The 18,469-nt window shown below is 50.5% G+C and overlaps 7 protein-coding genes across 7 annotated transcripts; 3 read left to right on the top strand and 4 right to left on the bottom strand.

The window, feature by feature from the left end:
• Positions 1–154: 154 nt before the first annotated feature.
• CI109_104817 (uncharacterized protein) lies at positions 155–2,834 on the bottom strand (the record flags this gene model as incomplete). The annotated part of the gene is made up of 10 exons (XM_065967567.1): positions 155–208; positions 271–459; positions 577–684; positions 752–866; positions 923–1,383; positions 1,456–1,775; positions 1,838–2,135; positions 2,219–2,346; positions 2,401–2,518; positions 2,586–2,834. The coding sequence occupies 10 exons, from the start codon at positions 2,832–2,834 to the stop codon at positions 155–157; spliced, it is 2,040 nt and encodes a 679-aa protein (XP_065823639.1).
• Positions 2,835–3,154: 320 nt separating this feature from the next.
• Positions 3,155–4,448, top strand: CI109_104816 (uncharacterized protein; the record flags this gene model as incomplete). The annotated part of the gene is made up of 4 exons (XM_032007325.1): positions 3,155–3,347; positions 3,457–4,017; positions 4,126–4,220; positions 4,329–4,448. 4 exons carry the CDS (start codon positions 3,155–3,157, stop codon positions 4,446–4,448), a joined length of 969 nt encoding a protein of 322 aa, XP_031858439.1.
• A 194-nt stretch (positions 4,449–4,642) lies between these two features.
• On the bottom strand, positions 4,643–8,261 carry CI109_104815 (uncharacterized protein; the record flags this gene model as incomplete). The annotated part of the gene is made up of 10 exons (XM_065967566.1): positions 4,643–4,730; positions 4,788–5,844; positions 5,899–5,936; positions 5,992–6,141; positions 6,192–6,428; positions 6,484–6,798; positions 6,850–7,019; positions 7,083–7,218; positions 7,344–7,799; positions 7,858–8,261. The coding sequence occupies 10 exons, from the start codon at positions 8,259–8,261 to the stop codon at positions 4,643–4,645; spliced, it is 3,051 nt and encodes a 1,016-aa protein (XP_065823638.1).
• A 410-nt stretch (positions 8,262–8,671) lies between these two features.
• CI109_104814 (uncharacterized protein) lies at positions 8,672–13,365 on the top strand (the record flags this gene model as incomplete). The annotated part of the gene is made up of 15 exons (XM_032007327.1): positions 8,672–8,689; positions 8,738–8,926; positions 8,987–9,318; positions 9,369–9,935; positions 9,986–10,151; positions 10,207–10,533; positions 10,585–10,724; positions 10,777–11,109; positions 11,165–11,639; positions 11,688–11,961; positions 12,028–12,326; positions 12,391–12,666; positions 12,728–12,821; positions 12,888–13,131; positions 13,197–13,365. 15 exons carry the CDS (start codon positions 8,672–8,674, stop codon positions 13,363–13,365), a joined length of 3,903 nt encoding a protein of 1,300 aa, XP_031858441.1.
• A 191-nt stretch (positions 13,366–13,556) lies between these two features.
• Positions 13,557–14,726, bottom strand: CI109_104813 (uncharacterized protein; the record flags this gene model as incomplete). The annotated part of the gene is made up of 4 exons (XM_032007328.1): positions 13,557–14,198; positions 14,325–14,434; positions 14,523–14,604; positions 14,679–14,726. 4 exons carry the CDS (start codon positions 14,724–14,726, stop codon positions 13,557–13,559), a joined length of 882 nt encoding a protein of 293 aa, XP_031858442.1.
• Positions 14,727–15,121: 395 nt separating this feature from the next.
• CI109_104812 (uncharacterized protein) lies at positions 15,122–16,901 on the top strand (the record flags this gene model as incomplete). The annotated part of the gene is made up of 6 exons (XM_032007329.1): positions 15,122–15,164; positions 15,247–15,260; positions 15,321–15,464; positions 15,565–16,171; positions 16,262–16,289; positions 16,412–16,901. The coding sequence occupies 6 exons, from the start codon at positions 15,122–15,124 to the stop codon at positions 16,899–16,901; spliced, it is 1,326 nt and encodes a 441-aa protein (XP_031858443.1).
• A 301-nt stretch (positions 16,902–17,202) lies between these two features.
• On the bottom strand, positions 17,203–18,370 carry CI109_104811 (presequence translocated-associated motor subunit PAM17, mitochondrial; the record flags this gene model as incomplete). The annotated part of the gene is made up of 5 exons (XM_065967565.1): positions 17,203–17,295; positions 17,568–17,758; positions 17,868–17,881; positions 17,958–17,978; positions 18,045–18,370. 5 exons carry the CDS (start codon positions 18,368–18,370, stop codon positions 17,203–17,205), a joined length of 645 nt encoding a protein of 214 aa, XP_065823637.1.
• Positions 18,371–18,469: the final 99 nt, after the last annotated feature.

The following is an 18,469-nucleotide window of genomic DNA, read 5'->3' as shown; positions in this document are numbered from 1 at the left end:
ATATAGTAGATCCCTAATACCCGGACACACATTAGTATATCTTGAATGTATACCATATTTGGCTTCGTTCGATCTCTGACAAGTCCTAGTGATGGGTGTCGGCGCGATGGACCGTTGATTACGTGACAAGATATAACATGCAAGGTATCACGCATTATGAGGTAGTATCCGGTTCTTGTGCTGTCTCATTTGTCGATTCGTCTTCCTTCTGTGAGCAGAAAACCCGTCAGCCTTTTGAGCCATAGGTGGAACAAGGTAAAGATTGCTTACCTTCTCCACTGGTTCCGATTCGGTGACCGGTTCAGTCGTAGCCTCTTCTATAGTCGACTCCATCTCGACATCTCCACCCTCCTGCTTCACTTCCGCCACTACTTCCTTCTCTTCGACCTTATCCTCAGGCTTAGTCTCCTCCTGCTCATCTTCCACCTTGGCTTCTTCCTTCTCTTCCTCTCCTTCCAGCTTCTCAACAACAGTACCCCCTTCTCCATTCTTCTTCAACCCTTGTACATCCTCCTCCTCTTCCTTCTCCTCTTCACCAGCAGCTACCGGACCCTTGGGTTCCTTCGCGACTTTGACCGCTTTCACCAGAACGTGCAAATCACGTTTCGGGGCGAGGGCTGCGAAGTGTCGAAGATCCGTTTGGGAAGCCAGTCGAAGTGCTCGCCATGCGAGACTCGCTTTACGCTACGATATCACAGAACAATTAGATCAGTGTCGTTCGTACGAACCGCAAGCAAGAAGCAATGCTAACCTCCTTGTTCGCTGCCAGATCCTCGGCGGGCGGTTCTTTACCCATCGCTCGATCATCATCTTCGTCCATCTCTATCCGTTGTATGTCTTCATCCAGACCTTCTACCGTAGTTGCCCTAATATGTTTCGGTCAGCCCAGGCTCACACTCTGGATGCTCATCGATCGACTCACTTTTGTCTGCCCTTCAGTTGATCGATACTCTTAAAGCCATTGTTCCACAACATTGACAAAGGTCTTGACCCAACCTTGAAAGTATATGGATGCGGTGGCGCTAATCTTCTCTTCCACAACTGAGCCGCTTCTTCCGCCGTCCCCTTATCCAACGGAGGAACCTCAAACGCTCCTTCTGGACATCCATCGTTTTTCCACTGGGCATAATGTCTCTCCCTCGTAATAATAGACAACACCGTCTCCTCAAATCGTTGTCCATCTACCATCTTCTTCAACTCTTCTCTTATCGCCTGGATCTTCGATATCACCCATTTCTCATCGTCCGCGATGAGAACGAAAGATCGCGGCATCCCTCCTGTGAATGCTTGTTTCCCAGCAGAGGCTGGGGTGAGGTTGAGTAGGAATTGGAAGAGGATGAAATATTGGACGAGAATTTGACGACGGAAAGACGGGTCGGCGAGCTATTTCCAAGATCCCAGTCGTCAGCTAGTAAACCTACAGACAGACAACAGATTTCTGCGAAGCTAACTCACCTCGTGTTCAAGCAGTCGTTTACCAGTCAAGTATCTGGGATGGAAGAAACCTCCTCTGCCCTCGCCCTCATCCTCGGTGTTGCGTTTTCTCTTCTGATTTCCCACGACACTCTCCGCGTCTTTGCCAAGCATCTCCTTTTCTTTCTGCGTCTGCGCAAACAGTTTTGGTAAGACGAAATCTGATTTCTCCTTGAACGTGTCGAATGGTGTTTTGGGTGGATCACCAGTCGGTGGGCCGTCTAGTGATGGCGGGTGGGCAAAGTATTGCTGTAAGGACCAAAGCGTTGAGTAAAAGTCTGGTTCCGACTTTGTTGGTGTACCTATATAATCAGACAGATGTCAGCGTGCAGTCGAGGCAGGCACGTCCGCCTGTACTACATACCTTCTTTCTCCGTGGTATCTTGCTTCTTCTCTGGCTCGTCCTCCATCTTGACATCCCCGTCTTCGCCCCCAGGCTCAACGTCGCCTTTCACATCCTCTTCCTCCCATACAGTCTTGACCTCTCCATAATCTCCTCTCATATTAATCGCACTCTTATCCGCAACACTGATGACGGAACTTGCAAACTGGTGTATCCGACCTCTAAAGACTAGATCGGCCGGAATGCGAGGTAAGAATCGGAGGAAAGCGTTGATAGTTCGAAGGAGGGGAAGAGCCTTTCCTCTTGATGCTGGCATGTCCTTTTAGGGAAGCGACATTTAGCTTATGAACGAACAGCAGATACCTTGCCAGGGCCATCAAAGGTGTGGTTCGGTGTACGTACTTTTGTGAATCGCTTAGATCTCGTTTCGATGTAAGTCCAAAGTTCTCGCCATGTCTCTACCGACACCAGCTCTACCAGCTCCTCAAGTAGAGGGATGAACAGAGCTCCCGGTTCCAGTGGTAGAACTTCTTCGGGCGACGAGTCAGTTCATTGGACACGTAGAATAGTACAAAATTACGCACTTTGTGATGATTCGTGCACTACTTCGTAGAGTGTCAAGACAATGTCAAGTCTATCTTGCAGAGATCGTTGGAAGACGCTCTTCTCATCGTCGCTAGCCTCATCAGATGGTTCGGGCAGCTATGTCCAAGCGTTCGTGTTAAGCACTTCTCGACCGATTCTAAGGGACGAATATAGCAAAACCCACCTCTCCACTCGTTATAGGTACGACAACCAACTCCCTCCCAACCAGCTCCAACACGCCTCTGATCATATCAACACTCTTCGTCGCACTTCCTTCAGGTTGATCAGAGCTTCCTGAACATCTTTGCCAAACTTCTTCGAGCTGGGTAGTGAGTTCGGAAGGAGGGATAGGAATGGACGATTCGCGAGTAGGTGGGTAAGTGGAGAGAAGCGTCGAGAGGGAGGACTTGAGGGTCGGATAGAAGGATTGCATCGTGATGATGCGAAAAGACCGAGCTGCTTGAGCGGACGAGTAGTTCAAATCGATCTACGACTATGCTAAAGAAGTGCAAGGATGAAGTAGTGTTCTGATAAGTCTGAACAGCGTTGGTATAATGTTGCGTTGATGTTGAACGGAATCAAATCTCGAAAGCACGAGGATGGTCTGTTCTTGACACCCTCTTCACAACTACTGGAGTTGTAACAGACTTTGTCTTTTGTACGTCTTTACATCACCCCAGCTCAGCTCGAGGACTTTGCATAGCCTGGAACAAAGATCGTTTCCCACATCACTGTTGAACATCGCCCGCCGCCATGTCGTCCCACCTTTCACCTCGAGATAGAGATAGACGTTATACGCGAGACCGTGACCGAGAACGAGATGACGAACCTCTTCCTGTGCGACCGCGGGAGCGAGAACGAGAACGCGAGAGAGATAGGGATAGTATAAGAAGCAAGAGTAGGAGTAGGAGTCCTCCTCGACGGGAAGGACGATACGATGATCGATGTGGGTTCACTTTCTCCTGACTGATCATCTGTTTCATTCCATTTGCCATTATTGGGCTTGGAAAAGGGGCGGAGTGTCGTGTACTATGCTGAACTGGACTCTCACGCAGATGGTGATCGAGATCGAAGAGAACGAAGCTACGATAGAGATCGACCTCCTCGAGGGGACTATGCCTCGGAAAGAGATAGATCAGCCCCTCGACGGGAAGTACCTGACGGTCCTTCAGCTCATGGAACTCCAACTCCGGGTGTTCGAGATGTAAAACCGACTCTACCAACCGCTCCTTCAGGTCCATCAGGTCGCGGTGGAGATGGACGACACGATAGTCCCTCTTTCAACAACAGCAATCCCAACAACGATCCGAACTACAGACCGCCCTACAGGCAAAACTACGACCAAACTCGCGGTGGATATGGACCACCAGGTCGAGGTGGTCGCGGCGGCGGGGGTGGATTCGGTGGACGAGGTGGTGGATCATCGGGTGGGGGATACGACGAAAGAGGTTATGCAGGTGGAGGTGGTGGCAGGGATAGTTATGGTCGTGAGAGGGAATATAATACACCGTTGGATAGGAGAGCGATCGAGGAAGGAAGAAGGAAGAGAGAGGAGGAGAGAGCAAAGGGTATCACATATACGGAAGACGGCACGAGGATCGATCCTAGTCAAGCGGGTGAGTTATTTTAATATTCTCATTGATACTACCGACACCCCGATGAGAGTGCAGAGCTGAGACTGAGAGATGTCGCGAATACTGATGGTTGATTTATTTCAAATACAGGCATTAAAGAAGAACCGAAAGAGGAAGTCGACATGGACGATCCTGAAGCTGCAATGGCAGCAATGATGGGCTTTGGCGGATTTGACAGTACCAAGGTGAGTCTACCTGTCATATCGCAAAAGCACTCCGCGGCATGTATCTTGCATGAAGGGGACCTCAGTCGCATCGGTCGGTATGCTGACGTCTCCTATTTCGCTTCACAGGGGAAAGGGATTCCGACCAACGCCGAAGGTGGTGTCAAGATCCACAAACAGAGGACATGGCGTCAATACATGAATAGAAGAGGTGGATTCAACAGACCTTTGGAGAGGATGAAGGATTAAGAAACACAGAGGGTTTAGGAACGATGAGCATGTATGAAGTAATTGCCCAAGCAGATGGAGAGGATACATGAGCATGGATGGTGATGTACAAGCTCACATCTACCAACACCACCACTTCGTAACATCTCATTCTATCCACTGTCCATTCATGTCTAGTCGTTAAAATATCAATCTCGCTACTGCTCATCTACCCGTTACTGTCCCTCCGGTTGAGCATTCGCAAACTTATTCAGGATGTAGGTCAAGAACATGGTCTCGTCATCTGCGGCCATAGCATCACTCCTAGCAGCCATCCTCATCAGCTTCACGACTTTTGAGACCAACGCACGAGACACTCACCCTTCTTCAGTCTGTGGCAATGCAAACGGATTGAACCCTCCTCCAGGCGCTCTCGCTCCCAGACCAAGATCGTTGAAATCAAATGAATCGATCAAAGCGTTCCCAAATTGTTGTACACCATTACTGTCCAACGTCCCCATACCGTTCTGCTGATTCTGATCTGTAGGCATCTGCATCTGCTGCTGCTGAGGCTGTTGCGGGAAGAATCCTTGGGACCCATCTTGTAAACCGCCAAGTTGGTTTTGATTCTGCATCTGATTTTGATTCTGGTTTGGCGAGGCAAGTGGCAGATTCGCAAGGTTGGCATATGGGGAAAGATTGATAGAAGCGTTGCCGTTGCTGTGAGTGCTTTGATTCGGCGACATGAGGTCCGGAGCTGAAGATGGTCGGTAGTTCGGGAATGCCGTATTCTGATTTTGCTGCTGTTGCTGTTGCGGGTGCTGAAGTTGTTGTTGTTGTTGTTGCTGATGTTGCTGCTGCTGCTGTTGTTGGTGCTGCACTTGTACTTGGTTCTGTTGTTGACTCAACGCATAAGCAAGTTCAGGCGACCAGTTAGTTGAATCCGGAATCGAGCCATCAGGTCTCCTGGTAGCTGGCGGTTGTAAAGGTCTCGGTACTCTCTTCTCACTGTTGTTACCGAAAGGCTGTTGAACGTCCAAGCCAGGCATCTGAGGAGCGACATAACCCCATGGACTGGATGAAATGTTACCGGCAGCCGCATTGCGTCGAGTTGCTTGCCGCTGTTCCTCCAATTCTCGGTATGCTTGGATTCGCAATTGTCGCTTCTCCTCTTCAGCAGCTCGACGACCGCTTCGGGTTTTCGCAAGTCCAAGAAGCAAGTCGACCGGCGTTTGATCATCGGCAGTTGAGTCACTTCGGTTCGGAGCAGGTGCACGAGCTGATTTGTTGGTCTGCGATTTGGCGGTGAGGAATTCGACAATGGCCAGCTCCTCCTTGACAAGAGGCTCAGAGATACGACCTTGTGCATCGGGGGCACGGCCAGAGACGATGTTGAGGAGCTGACGAAGCTCATCTGCTTGCGGCGAGTCGGGATCGACTGTGGGAATATCAATAAACAGACTTTCATAATGAACGAGTCAAAGTCACTTACGCTTGATAGTCACACCGAGTACCATGTACGAGTTGAGCCTGTAAAAGCGGCGTTTGAGCGGTTGCCAGTCACACGGGATCATTATTCACTCACACTCTATAACCACCACTGTTGACGATCAAGTTTCCCTTCTCCATCACGAATGCGCGTCTGCTCAACAGATCCGCCCTAGCAGACTCGATTGCTGCATTCTTCGAATACGAATATCGACTATCTTGCGGCTTTCGTCGCAAAAGGTACGGTCTATCCGATTCGTCAGCACTTCCTCTCGGTAGCGTCACGTAATGACGAACCTATTAAGCGTAATTCTTGCGTAATACCACTCGCAGGCCAACAAATGCCTTTGTACGAAAAGATACGGATGAGCTCCGTCGAGACTAGTATCCGGGTTGGCCATGTTGAAGAAAGGAGGCAAGGCGTCTTTCCAGGTGAGAAGTTCTCTGTCGAGGTTGAGTACCGTTGCGTAATCAGGAAGTTGGATAGCGAACGTGTGATATGCTATTCGACCCATGATCTCCGCGAGTTTATGTCTGTTCATGCAAAGTCAGAGACTGATTGTCATCATCCGAGACCAGCTACACTCACCTGACAATGACATAGGTGTAAGTCGTGGGCTTGGTAAGCGGATGTCCAGCAGGATCGAAGTTGCCGCTATCCACCTCGTCATCCTCCAGATTTGCCGGGATCTGAGTATCGGTATGGGCGTCCGAGATGGATGCTGGGCGTCCGACAAGCAAGGACACCGTTCTATCCAGGTGATATAACATCGACCAAGCTCGGCGACGAACCTCGACTTCCTTCTTATCGGTGATGTTGAGAACGGTACCGTCACGATAAAGACCCAATTGGAAGGCGGTCGTAAGGGGGGTCGAACCCTCAGCAGGCCGACGAGTCAACAACCTATATTCAGTGTCAGCTGTTGCCTCAATCATCAGCACATGAAAAGCTCACATGTATCGTGAAGCTAGCAGACCAGCAAAGAGCACGTCAAGGTTATCTCTCTGCAGGGCCTTGGCATACTCCAAACCACTTCGCGCCGCCCCGTAGAATCTGCGAGACCATCCTACCTGCTCGTCCCGAGGTATGAGTTCATGAGGAGCGGAGAGTGTTGCAATTGCAAGCTGAAAGGAGGGGTGATTAGCCTATGTTGCACGGTTTACGTGGTGTCTTGTCCGGCAACGTACAACGATGAACAAGAGGGGTAGCCATTTCAAGGTGTCCGCGTCCACTTTGGGACAAGTTGGATTACGTCCGATTGAGTCGAAGAACTTGTTGTAACGTTTGATGAAGGGGGGTTTGTTCATCTTATACCGAGTCCAGCTGCGACAAGTCAGCTCGTTTCCGACGGTCAGTCAATCAGAGGGGTAGGCTTACTCGATATCGCTATGAGACATTCCAAAGTCAGCACGATCTATGGCCATGTGGTAAACAATTTCCTAACTCACCGAAAATACAGCTCTATTAAGCCATCCGCCAATCTCCTTCCTGGCACTCCAGCAATCAACCATTCCAGATGTCCTTGTGAAATACCACTCTCCTTCAGAGTCTGCAGTACATCCCTCAACTCGAAATTGTCATCCGGTGAGAGAGCGATCCTTCTCCCTTCTCGTAATCCCCAACCGAAGCCGCTTCTGCCAGGAGGAGTAGCGTACGATAGATTAGAAGGGAAAAGACCCGATGGTGGGGGTTTGGACGGTAGGGTGATGCGTTGTCCATCTGGAGGGGTGGCATGTGGGTGGAAGATCTCTTCTCCAGATGCTGTGAGGGAGGATACATCCGGAGAAGATGCATCGGTTGGGATGTGCAGGGTCTGAGAAGAGGTGAGTGTTTGCGGTAAGGATGAGACGATTCGGGATAAAAGCCCTTCGATGGAATTGAGTCGAGCGTGGACATCGGAATTCCTATGAGGCAACTTCAGTTAGCACACTCCTTACACAGCGCACATCACCCATCACTCACCCATTGGGATCCTCCACACCGTTTAGGAAAGGTCTACACAAGTGAGGTACCCTCCTTGCAACGCATTGAGAGCAGGGCTCTTTCCTATCGCATTTCTGTTTTCGTCGATGACATTCAACACAGGAGAAATGCACTCTTGTACGCTTTGGTTCCCGCATAGGTCGACTAGTCGTTGATCCTGCATCGTCGTCCGTCGAAGGATCAATACCTACTGACCCTTTCCTCTCCCTTATGAGAGATGAAGGAGCAGGCGAAGATTTCCTCTTACGAGGGACAGAGGATGGTGCGGAAGAACCACCAGCACCACTGCCGGCGGAATTTGATTGGGGGAAATCGGAAAGGTTAGAAGCCGGATTGTTGTTATTGCCTCGATTTGTTGATGGTGGTTGTGGTGGAGCCGACATGATGATTGAGGATAGTATCGGAAATGATGGAGTGTACTACAGTGGTAGACAAGTTCCTTATGAGGAGAGTGTCGCGGTGTAGTAACGAGTGATGTGATGTTGTGTATAAGAGGAAGAGATGATGAAGGCGTAAGGATAGACGCTGTCCAACCCCATGTCGTCTGTTGGTATTGAGGAATTCGGGATCACTCACTCGCCACGTGACTCATCCTCTCCGCATACCGCTTAAAGTGCCACATTCACCTCCACCACGGACATCCTACCATCACTCAAGGTGCTTACGGGCAAAGACACCTACGCATCACCGTCCTATCTTTTGATCGCCCTATCACTCTTACACATACACATACTACACAACGAGTTCGAGGCAAGTGACAGATTTCGCTTCAGACGCCAACTCAATTACAGCTATGCTGTACATCGCATCGGTAAGTTTGTTCTCGCTGATCGGTCAAGCTTCGCTGATCTCCGCTCAGGCCCTGACGCCGACCCCGATCTTGGACACTCTTCGGATACCAAGCTTTACAGATCCCAACTCTACCTCACTGATCATAGCCAAACCTGATCGAATCGAAGTATGGAACGTTGATGCTACGGGTCTCGTGTATCAAGCAAAACTTGAGGTATGGGGCACGATTGTCGGCATCGAAAAGGTCGAAGTGGAGGTGAGCTCTCTATCATCGGCCCATGCCTGATCATACCAGGACTGATCACACTGGGATCAGGGCGCTCGGCCTCACATTCTAGTATTGTTATCGCCTCCACAAGCACATCTCCTCCTTGTGACCTTCACTGCCAGTCCTGCTCCATCTCTGATCGTGACGTCCTCGATACCTCTCACCCCTCCCACCCCTTCATTACGACAAGCAGAATTCTTCACTTCTGTTCTGGCACATGACAAAGTGGCGCTCGTTAGTCTTTGGGTGGGGGTGTTGTCGTGTATCGAGATGGAGGTGGAAAAGGACAAGGACGCGAAGAAGCGACGCGCTAGCGCTGCAGGTATGGAAGTCGATGAAGATGGTAGAAGGCTCAAATTTAGAGACAACTTCAATATCAAGTGAGTCGTGCGACTTTACCGAGATTTGACATAGACTGACAGTCTTCCAGTATTCGCGAACACAACTTGCTGCACTTGAGCTTCCTGCCCGACTCCACCACGTCTTCTGGGCCTATCGTCTCTTTCTTATGGATGACAGCTACAAATGACCTTCAACTCCAGACTCGTGCGCTATCAATCACAGCTCACGCGTTTAACGATCTCTCTCGACCAGTCGATGTCGTCTCACCTACATCTTCCAGCTTTGCCATCTCCGGTGATACAGACTTCAATGACATCCCGTTCTCATGCCCGGCCGCTCGACGCGTTCTGCCAATCTCAGGTGAACTATCCAACGGCGAGAGATCACTGCTTGTCTTAGGTGACGAGCACTCCGTATTGTACACTCTTTCGTCGACACCGCAATCGCCAAAAGTCTCGAGACGACTTTCATCGACGTCTGGACCTGGCACGAGTCCTCGAGCTAGTGCGAGGAGAAGTCCGCAGACTGAGCTGGTCAGCAGCGTAAGCAAACGAAGGAAGTCAAGCATGGGAACGAAGAACACAAGCTCTGGGGAAGAGCAATGGGAGTTGAAACCTGTGTGGAGAGTGAGGCAGGGTTTCGGAATAGTCCTTGCGTAAGTCAACTCTTCTTTCATCACCTGGCAGCGCTGATGCTGGGCTACAGGGCGAGCGTCCTTGAAGTTCATTCCACAGGTGCTAGCGTCCTGATAGGGGACGAGTGTGGCCGCCTCACCGCTATTGGCTGGGAATTCGACAGAAACCAAGGAATCCTGGAAAGCACAAATGGTCAAAACGGGACAGTCCGCTTACGAAAAGTTGATCTCGGAACTGTGAGCTTCTATCAGTATTACTTCGTACATCCTTGTTGACCATGATGCTTCATAGTCGTCACCACCCTCATCACTCACATACCTTGACTCATCCCACGTGTTCCTCTCGTCTGCTGTCGGCGATTCGCTACTTCTACGTTTAGACTTATCGGCCTCTGCAGGAGACCGCTCTGCACCAAGCTCCCCAACTGCGGTCACCAACCTGAGAGGGGGTCTGACAGATAAAGGCAAAGGAAAAGCTCGTGATGAGAACGAAGAAAGCTCATGGGCTGTAGCTATTGACGACAAGAGTGACAAAGGGTCTACCGAAACGAGAGAGAGATGGATGAACATTGCACCTGTGAAGGACTTCTGTCTTGTAGAGGAAGAAGGAGGTGGACTTGTACGTGGACAATCTGCTCCAATATTGGTGCCATGCTGATAATGAAATCAGTCACATATCGTCATTGCCTCAGGAGCGTCCAACGCCAATTCCTTGCGGGTCGTTCGAAGCGGAGTCGGGCTAGAAGAGGTCGTAAACGTAGAAGGTGTCCAGGGAGTGGAAAGGATGTGGCCACTGACTGACTCATCCGGGTAAGTCATTTCACGTTCGAAGGGAATGCCTGGGGAGCTTACATTCTATCAGTACGACCCGGCTGCTCCTTTCGAGTTGGTCGTCGTCATACATCCTGCAGATCGAGCCGGAGATCGCCATCATCGAAATCGCGCCACAACTCACATCCGCTGCTACTCTTGCGGCTGGTGTACTCCCTGGCAGCGACTTGTTGGTGCAGGTCACTTCTGGCGGTGTTCAAAGCTGGTCAGACGTTACGACCGGACTGTCCGCCGGATCTGTCGCTGTTGATAAAGGCACTGAGATCATCGCCGCGCAGGTACTGGGCGATTTGGTCATTGTGGGCAAGAGAGGCGGAGAGGTTCTCGTGTTTGCCGTCTCAAGCGATGGCTTCAGCCCAGTAGTGTGAGTCACCGTCGGTCGAAGTAGGTTGAGAGCGCTGATCAATTCTACGCTACAGAGATGCTCAAATTTCGTCCGAGATCTCAGCAGTTTCGATCATCCAATCTACTAGCCTTCCTTCACCAGTCATCGCCGTCGGAACCTGGTTCAATGAGATCATACTCTACACACTCGATCAGCTGAAGGCAGGCGATACGTCAGTCACGACGCTTTCGGAACAATTCTTCGCCTCTTCGCTGTACCTCAAACCCTCAATAGGGAATACGACCTCGACGAGCGGGATTCAGCTCTTTGCTGGTCTCAGCGACGGTTCTCTAATCATCTACGATCTCGAACCTTCGGGCGATAATGCTAATATCGTTGTCAAGTCTCGCAAGGCTTCATCTCTTGGCATGCGACCGCTGAATCTCTGCCCTGTTGAAGGCGCGACTGGTTCGGCGGACGAGCAAGTCGTTGCTGTTGGGTTGACGGAGAGAATGTCTGTTGTCTTCCAGTCGAAAGATAGGATTGATTTCTCTTCCGTCAGCAGAAAGGTATGTATTGATGACACTTGACACCGCTCCATACTGATTTGTCTCCAGGATGTCACTGCCGCGACAGCGATCCGTACCCCTACATTCGGTAACTCGCTCGTGTTGGCTTCGACTAGCGGATTATCACTCGTCAGAGTTAATAGTCTAAAAAAGCTATACATTCAGACACTAGACTTAGGCGACAGGTCCGCGAACAAGGTTGTCAGTCTGAATGATCAGAAAGTCTTAGGGGTGGGCGCGACCGTTCGGACGATGGACCAGCAGACTGGAGAAGTGCTTCAGTCTAGTTTCTTGGAGATCAGAGATGCGGCCACTTTATCTCGTACGTTCAAGCTACTTCGCTGTGTCCGCTGCAGCTGGAAACAAGCTGATACGGTCACTCGTACAGCTTTGGCGGAAATGCCATTGAAAGAAAGAGAGGAAGTAACCTGCCTTAAGGAGGTGTTCCTCTTAGGCAGGAATTATCTTGCCATGGGTACTGCCGTGTTGCCTCCCGACTCAGAGGATGAGCCAGCGTGGGACGACGAGAGCTTGGTCAACGTCAGAGAAGGAAGGGTGGTGTTGGTTGAGCCGAAGAGCGAGGGGGATCAGTATGTCATGAGGGTTGTGGCGGCGATTCCGACAGTAGGACCGGTATATGATCTCGCTGTGATTCATGGGTTCTTGGCCATCGCGGCGGGCAGCAAGGTATGTTTCATCTTGAATCCTGCTGTCCACTTCCCCAAAGCTCGATTACTGATGTTCAGACCAGGTTTCGATCAATCGTCTCGACCTCACTCCGCCTGGTCTTACCGAGATATCTTCCTTCTCCTCGGCTTTCATCGCCTCTCATCTCACTGTCACTCCCAAATCGAAACTGGCTTCAGAGGATCGACTGGTTTTAGGCGATGGAATGCGCAGTATCATCATTCTCGAGGTGGACGAAGGGAATGGGAAGGTTTATGACGATCAAAGGGATCTGGCAACTCATAGCGTGGTAGCTATGGAACGGGTCACGGATGGAGGCGAGGGCGTCGTCATCGCAGATGTAAGTAGCACATCTATCTTTCACTGGTGTCATGCTGATGTGCGTTTTCGTGTCTGCGCAGGGTCATTCGAACGTCTTGACATTCAGACTGAAGGAGGGAATTGAAAGTGCTGCGACATTCGGTTTACACGAAGAGATTACCCGTTTCCAACCTGGTAGGTTATTGCAGACCCTTTGATGTCCAGCTCCCCTTCCGGTACTGACTATATAATCTTAACCAGGCTCTCTTGCCCCGCCTTCATCTGCGCCGGACGTCCTCGTCCCTGATCTCCTTTTCGCAACTCGTGAAGGTCGACTAGGAATCGTAGGCGAACTCAAACCGTCTGCCGCGAAGACACTGGATGACCTACAGAGAAACTTGGACCGAGCATGGAAAGGGCCCGGTGACATTGGATGGAGGGGATGGAGAAGGGGTGGAACCGAATTGGTCAAGCGGGACATGGCAGGATTCATCGATGGTGATTTGTAAGTGCAGTCACAAGAGTTGACGAGATGGCGGACGGGCAGGAGACTGATACTTTGACCCATAGCGTCCAAAAGTTCCTCGACAGCGAGGTGTTTTCAGCTAGCGAGAGCGAGAAGATCATCAAAGGTGGAAGTGCGCTCGAGCATGTCTGTAAGATTGGAAGTAGCGGGAAGGAGGTGGCAGAGAGAGGAGATGTGGTGAGGGTGTTGGAAGCCGCTGCTGGGATGCACTGAGGGGCGTGCCAGTCATGGAGACAGTAACAACCGGAAGGCAGATTAGTGGTGCGACACAGTTTGTACGCTACGCAGCTGTGGAGTTGAGGAAAGGAGACTGGATATTGCACAGAAAGACTATAAAGAGACAAGATGTACTGCGCAGTTGTAATTACTAGGTATCTATTTACACGATGTATCGCTATACAATCCTACTTGTTCCTCTTCTGCATGTCCTCTGCCAATTCCAACAACGGTGCTACAAAATTATCCCACGGAACATGTTCCAGCTCCAAACTTCTTTGCGACAGCTCTACAACTTCACCTCTCCACCATACTGCCCAACTATATCTCTCTTTCTCCCCTTTCCGAACATTATCTATCTCGCCAATTTTCCATTCCCATCCAATCTGATTTGCATCTTTTCCATCTATCAAGACTTTGTCCACCTTTATCTCCTGCTCCTGGTCCTCACCTCCTCCCTTTACGCCGACTTGCGGTACTCCGTTCTCAGCCTTTCGCTCCTCATTGAGATGAACTTCGATTCGCTCCATACCAAAAGTAATACCTTCCCCTACCGCTTTTGTAAAACCCTCTTTCAAAGCCCACATCAGACTTATCCTCCTAGCTCTCCCTTCACCTCTCATTGGAACCGCAAGACTTCGCCGTTCGAGGAGTGTTAGTTGGTCCGTTATACCTTCTTGGATATCGTATACTTCGGAAGGACGAGGTTGGAGCATTATGTCGATTCCGACCGATGATAAAGGGGATGGGGAAGAGAGGGTTGTGAAGAGGATATAGGATGATTCGTGGGTGTTGTTGAACTCGAGAGGGGGGGAGAGATGGGGCGTGGTCTGGAGAGTAGGAGGTAATGAGGTACAAGAACGCATGGCGACGGAGAGGTAAGGAGTTGGATGACATCAGCATCAACCCACCTCACCTCACCTCACGATGTGTGGTGGAAGTACAACGCAACATACCAACGTAGGTTTCCCCTTGCCTTTCCGTCCAAACGTCGGCAGCTCTCCAGGTTGCAGTAGCTTGTTGATATATAAATACCAAGTCACCGTCAATCTTGCAACCAATGCGCCTGCGAAAACATACGCAAATCAGCCATCTGTATCGTCCCTCTCGCAGTTAGTTGGAAAGCCATATAGGTTGAGAATCATGCCACTCACGCAGAGAATCTTCGGGCAGTCGATATCGTCTCAATCTATCTCTTCCAGGCTGCTCGATCAGCGTTGCGAGCTTGTCGAACGTCTGTCGGTGACAGAAATAACGTGAGTTAGGGGTATCCACCTGTCGATCAATGACAATAAGAAGAGACAACGTACCTCATCTGGAACGAGATCGTCTGGTATTCTGATAGCGAAAAGACGCATCCTCGCCACGCCACTGATCACAGCTCTGGTAAGCAGTCTGGACTTTATGATTGAGAATGGAATGTGATTGTGGAGATGCAATTACGGCTATATCAATGGATTAGACGTAGTTATCGGACTGGTCGAGTGGAGGTCACTTCGATATTCGGACATTCACCTCGTCCTCCGTGTCCAGTTACGTATTGAGCAAAGTAGTCGTCTCCATAATCTAGAACATGCATATTCGAATGTATACTTTCTCATGAATCATACTCGTCCTCGCGCTCGAGCTCGTACGAAAAGCTCCTGATTCCCACTAGTGTAGCTACTTGTGCGGTTCGCTCGTTTGTCCTTGGTCTTGGTCTTGGTCGTGGTCGGGCAACACGATACGATACGATACGATACGATACGATAATATGGACGACGATGATTTCGAAGATTTGTTGAGGGATACAGGGGGTGAGTGCGAGTTTGAGCTTGAGCTTTGCGAGAAGCCGATGAGAAACGTTTGCTGATACGAGTGACTGTGTGGACATGACAGATCCAGATGTAGTGGTATGTATCCAACAATTATCCCGCAGCGCCCCCGCACTGACCTGGGTGCACTCTACTCAGCTGGAAGATAGCCCTGTGAAAGCATCAAATACACTCTCTAGCAAGAACCAAAACCACACCGAGTCAATGGCGATGCCATCTGAGAACGAGTTGAGGTTGGGTAGGAGAGTACTGGAGCTGGAGAAGGAACGGGACGCGCTTGGCGTAGGTACCATCTCTAAGCTTTCAACCTCAGCTGCACCCCCCAAGGTGTCCGCTAGGGCGTGCAGAACGATGATGGCTGATCTTATGAATTGTGATTTAGGCCGAAATAATTATATTGAAAGCTCGACTACCACCTCCAACACCTACAATCCCTATTCCCGCCTCGACGACATCATCAGCCAATACCGAGCCTATCGAGATCCCGCCTGCCCTTCTTCCCTTACTGGCCGCACTTAGAACACACATCGCAGAGCTCACCAGAGACAATCAAGCTTTGCGATTTACGTTCTTGGGACATTCTGCACCCCGACGTAGGGAAGGACCGATACGAACAGGCTCAGGATTGACGCCTGTCGTTGCGACGAGTACGACAGTGGCTATTGCTCCTCCGGCTCAGGTTGCGAGTATGAAATCGCCGGCGGGAGGTATCGCTTCATCGTCTAAGATGACGTTGGACGTACCTATGACTCCGTCATTGAGCGATGACTCAAAGCTTTCACCGACAACAACGACTTCCACAGGAGCACCAACAGGAGCAGGATCAGGCGAAATGGCAACTACAACGACAGCATCATCGTTCCGAGGTGTAGATCTGGACAAGGTCGTGGAAAGAGTCAAGGAGCTGGTGTTGGAGAATGAAGAATTGGGTGAGATGGTGTTGGAAGCGGGTCGAGCGGGGAATGAGGCTTGGGAAAAGGCACTGGAAGGTGAGTGGAGTTCCGATTCAACACTTTCTTCGTCATACGACTGGACGTTGTAAGGTTATGGTGAGAACGAAGTTGCTGATGGTGAAGCAGAATCGAAAGCTGTCATTGCTTCGTTAGAGTGAGTTGCATTCTTTCTCATGCTCTTTCTTCCCGCTATTCCAATCATATACGGCCACGATTTCTATTACGTCCTGGACAAGTCGGCCATGTCATGCTGATGTTCCCGTATCGCTTGCGCAGTTCCGATCTCACTCACCATCTCTCCCTCGTCCAATCCCTCCGCGCGGAACTATCAACCTACAAGCCTCAAGCTCATGTCCGGTCAACCGTCCCCGACTCGGATCGTTTTACGTCGCTCGAAGCGACTACTTCCAAACTCGCTTCGACGGGATTCACCTCACCCACTGGGTCGATCCCCTCTGCGCCACGTGCGTCGATTCGCGGGGCTGCTGCTGGAGGTCGAGGTTTCGCAAGAGGTGGAAGAATGAGTGGTGTACCCGCTGCACCGAGAAGTGGGCAGATCCCATCCCAGAGTGGAGGGAAAGGGATGAACGGTAATGGCAATGTCAATGCGAGTGGAAATGGACATGGGGGAATACGAATACTTGGACAGGGGCAAGGACAGGGAGGAGAGATAGCACAACGATCGAGTCCTGGACCTGCACTGGGTCAAAGCTCAACTCAAGCTGGGAGGAAAGAGGATGAAAGGGGATATAAGAGACGACGATAAGGATCACAGTATGACGAAACAGACATTGATGTGTGGGAGGACACTATAACGGAGCCTGTTGCGATACGAGATCGGGGAGTGGGTAATGGGGTGTTTGATGCTCTACGAGGAAACGAAACGATACGAAAGTGAAATACACCTCATTGTAACTATGCATACTTGCCGGTAGTTTGTGATGTACATCGTCCAGAGTCCTCCGCGAGACAGTCGCGGAGCAAACAGAAGAGATTCGCAACACACGCAATGAGATGTAAAGATGCATAATGGTGCCACAACTTCTCTACCCCGCTCACGCTTACGCTCACTGCTCCTCACTGGGCACACCGTGCATTGCTTTTCGCTTGTAGACTGCTTGATCTCTGAGCCATCGTCTGTAGGTTGAAAGGGAAACGATCTGGGCAAGGTGTGTACGATATCAGCATTACACTCTCGGTTCTTTCGTTCACGAGCAGCACCGCTCGATCTGCCCTCTTCCTTCTACCTCGACAGCAGCATCGGCACAAAAGATTCTAATTGCTCGAGCTTGAGTGCCCCCCCCCCCTTCCCCCCAGAAAGACGAGCTCCCTCCCGCAGGTCATTCAGCTCGACCTTTGAGAATCTCCATCTTCCCACCATTTCTCCCTCTGTCTCATTTGATCGCGATTTAGGTTCAGACTTTCGACTCACCTTCTCGCCATAAAAGTCCGGAACGATATTCTGCACACTCTGGAACCTCGGGTCCGCCCTATTCCGCTTGATCCTGTGGTAGAACTCCCTGTCCATCACTTCGAGAGCGGGTGGGTTCCCTCTTGAGACGGAAGGATGGGTGAGGGAGAAGAGGAATGAGCCGATAGTGGGTCCGACGAGGTATCCGAGGGCTGTGCGGACGGACGAAGTTCAGGCGATAGTGAACAAGGAGGGAAGTAAGGTAGAAGTCTGTCAGTGAGCGATCATGATGTGAATTAAGAATGAATGAAATAAGCTTACCCATGCATCCAAATCTGATATGTCCAACAATAGTCACAACATACGGTCAGCATATCGCTCACCTTTCTACCTCTTCGAGTCGATACTCACGTTGCACCGCCGTACACAAACCTGTCCAAGTAGAGAGCATCAGCAGATGTTTGATTCCTTGTTCTAGTCCGGAGGAGTGCAACTTACATCGGTTCAACACCCATTATCAACTGGGTCGGATCCGCTTCCAGACTTGCAAAATAGCCACCACCCAATGTCAACCCAGTCAACGTAGAAGGAACAGTCGTCAAAGTCGACCATAAACGTCTTTGACGACGTAAGGAGAGATAGTTAGGCCATGTGAGAGGGAGAGGGGTCGAGGAAGTCGAGGAAGAAGAGACGGTGGTTGAGGAAGCTGGAGGCTCGAGGGGGGAAGAAGTGGAGGAACTTGAAGCGTGTCGGATCGATAGAGCGAGAGGGGAGTAAGATGGTCGGATGAGAGGGCGCAAGGTTGTCAAAGCAGATCGGGACATCTTGAATGGGTGTGTACTAAGTGTCTGCGAAAGGTTGTAGATGTTGCTGTATCAGGGGAGTTGACAACTTAATGAGAACATGATCACTATCAATTCCAA

This window comes from Kwoniella shandongensis, chromosome 8, assembly GCF_008629635.2.
Source record: "Kwoniella shandongensis chromosome 8, complete sequence".
NCBI classification, from domain to species: Eukaryota; Fungi; Basidiomycota; class Tremellomycetes; order Tremellales; family Cryptococcaceae; genus Kwoniella; species Kwoniella shandongensis.
This window is presented reverse-complemented; position numbering and strand designations above follow the sequence as displayed.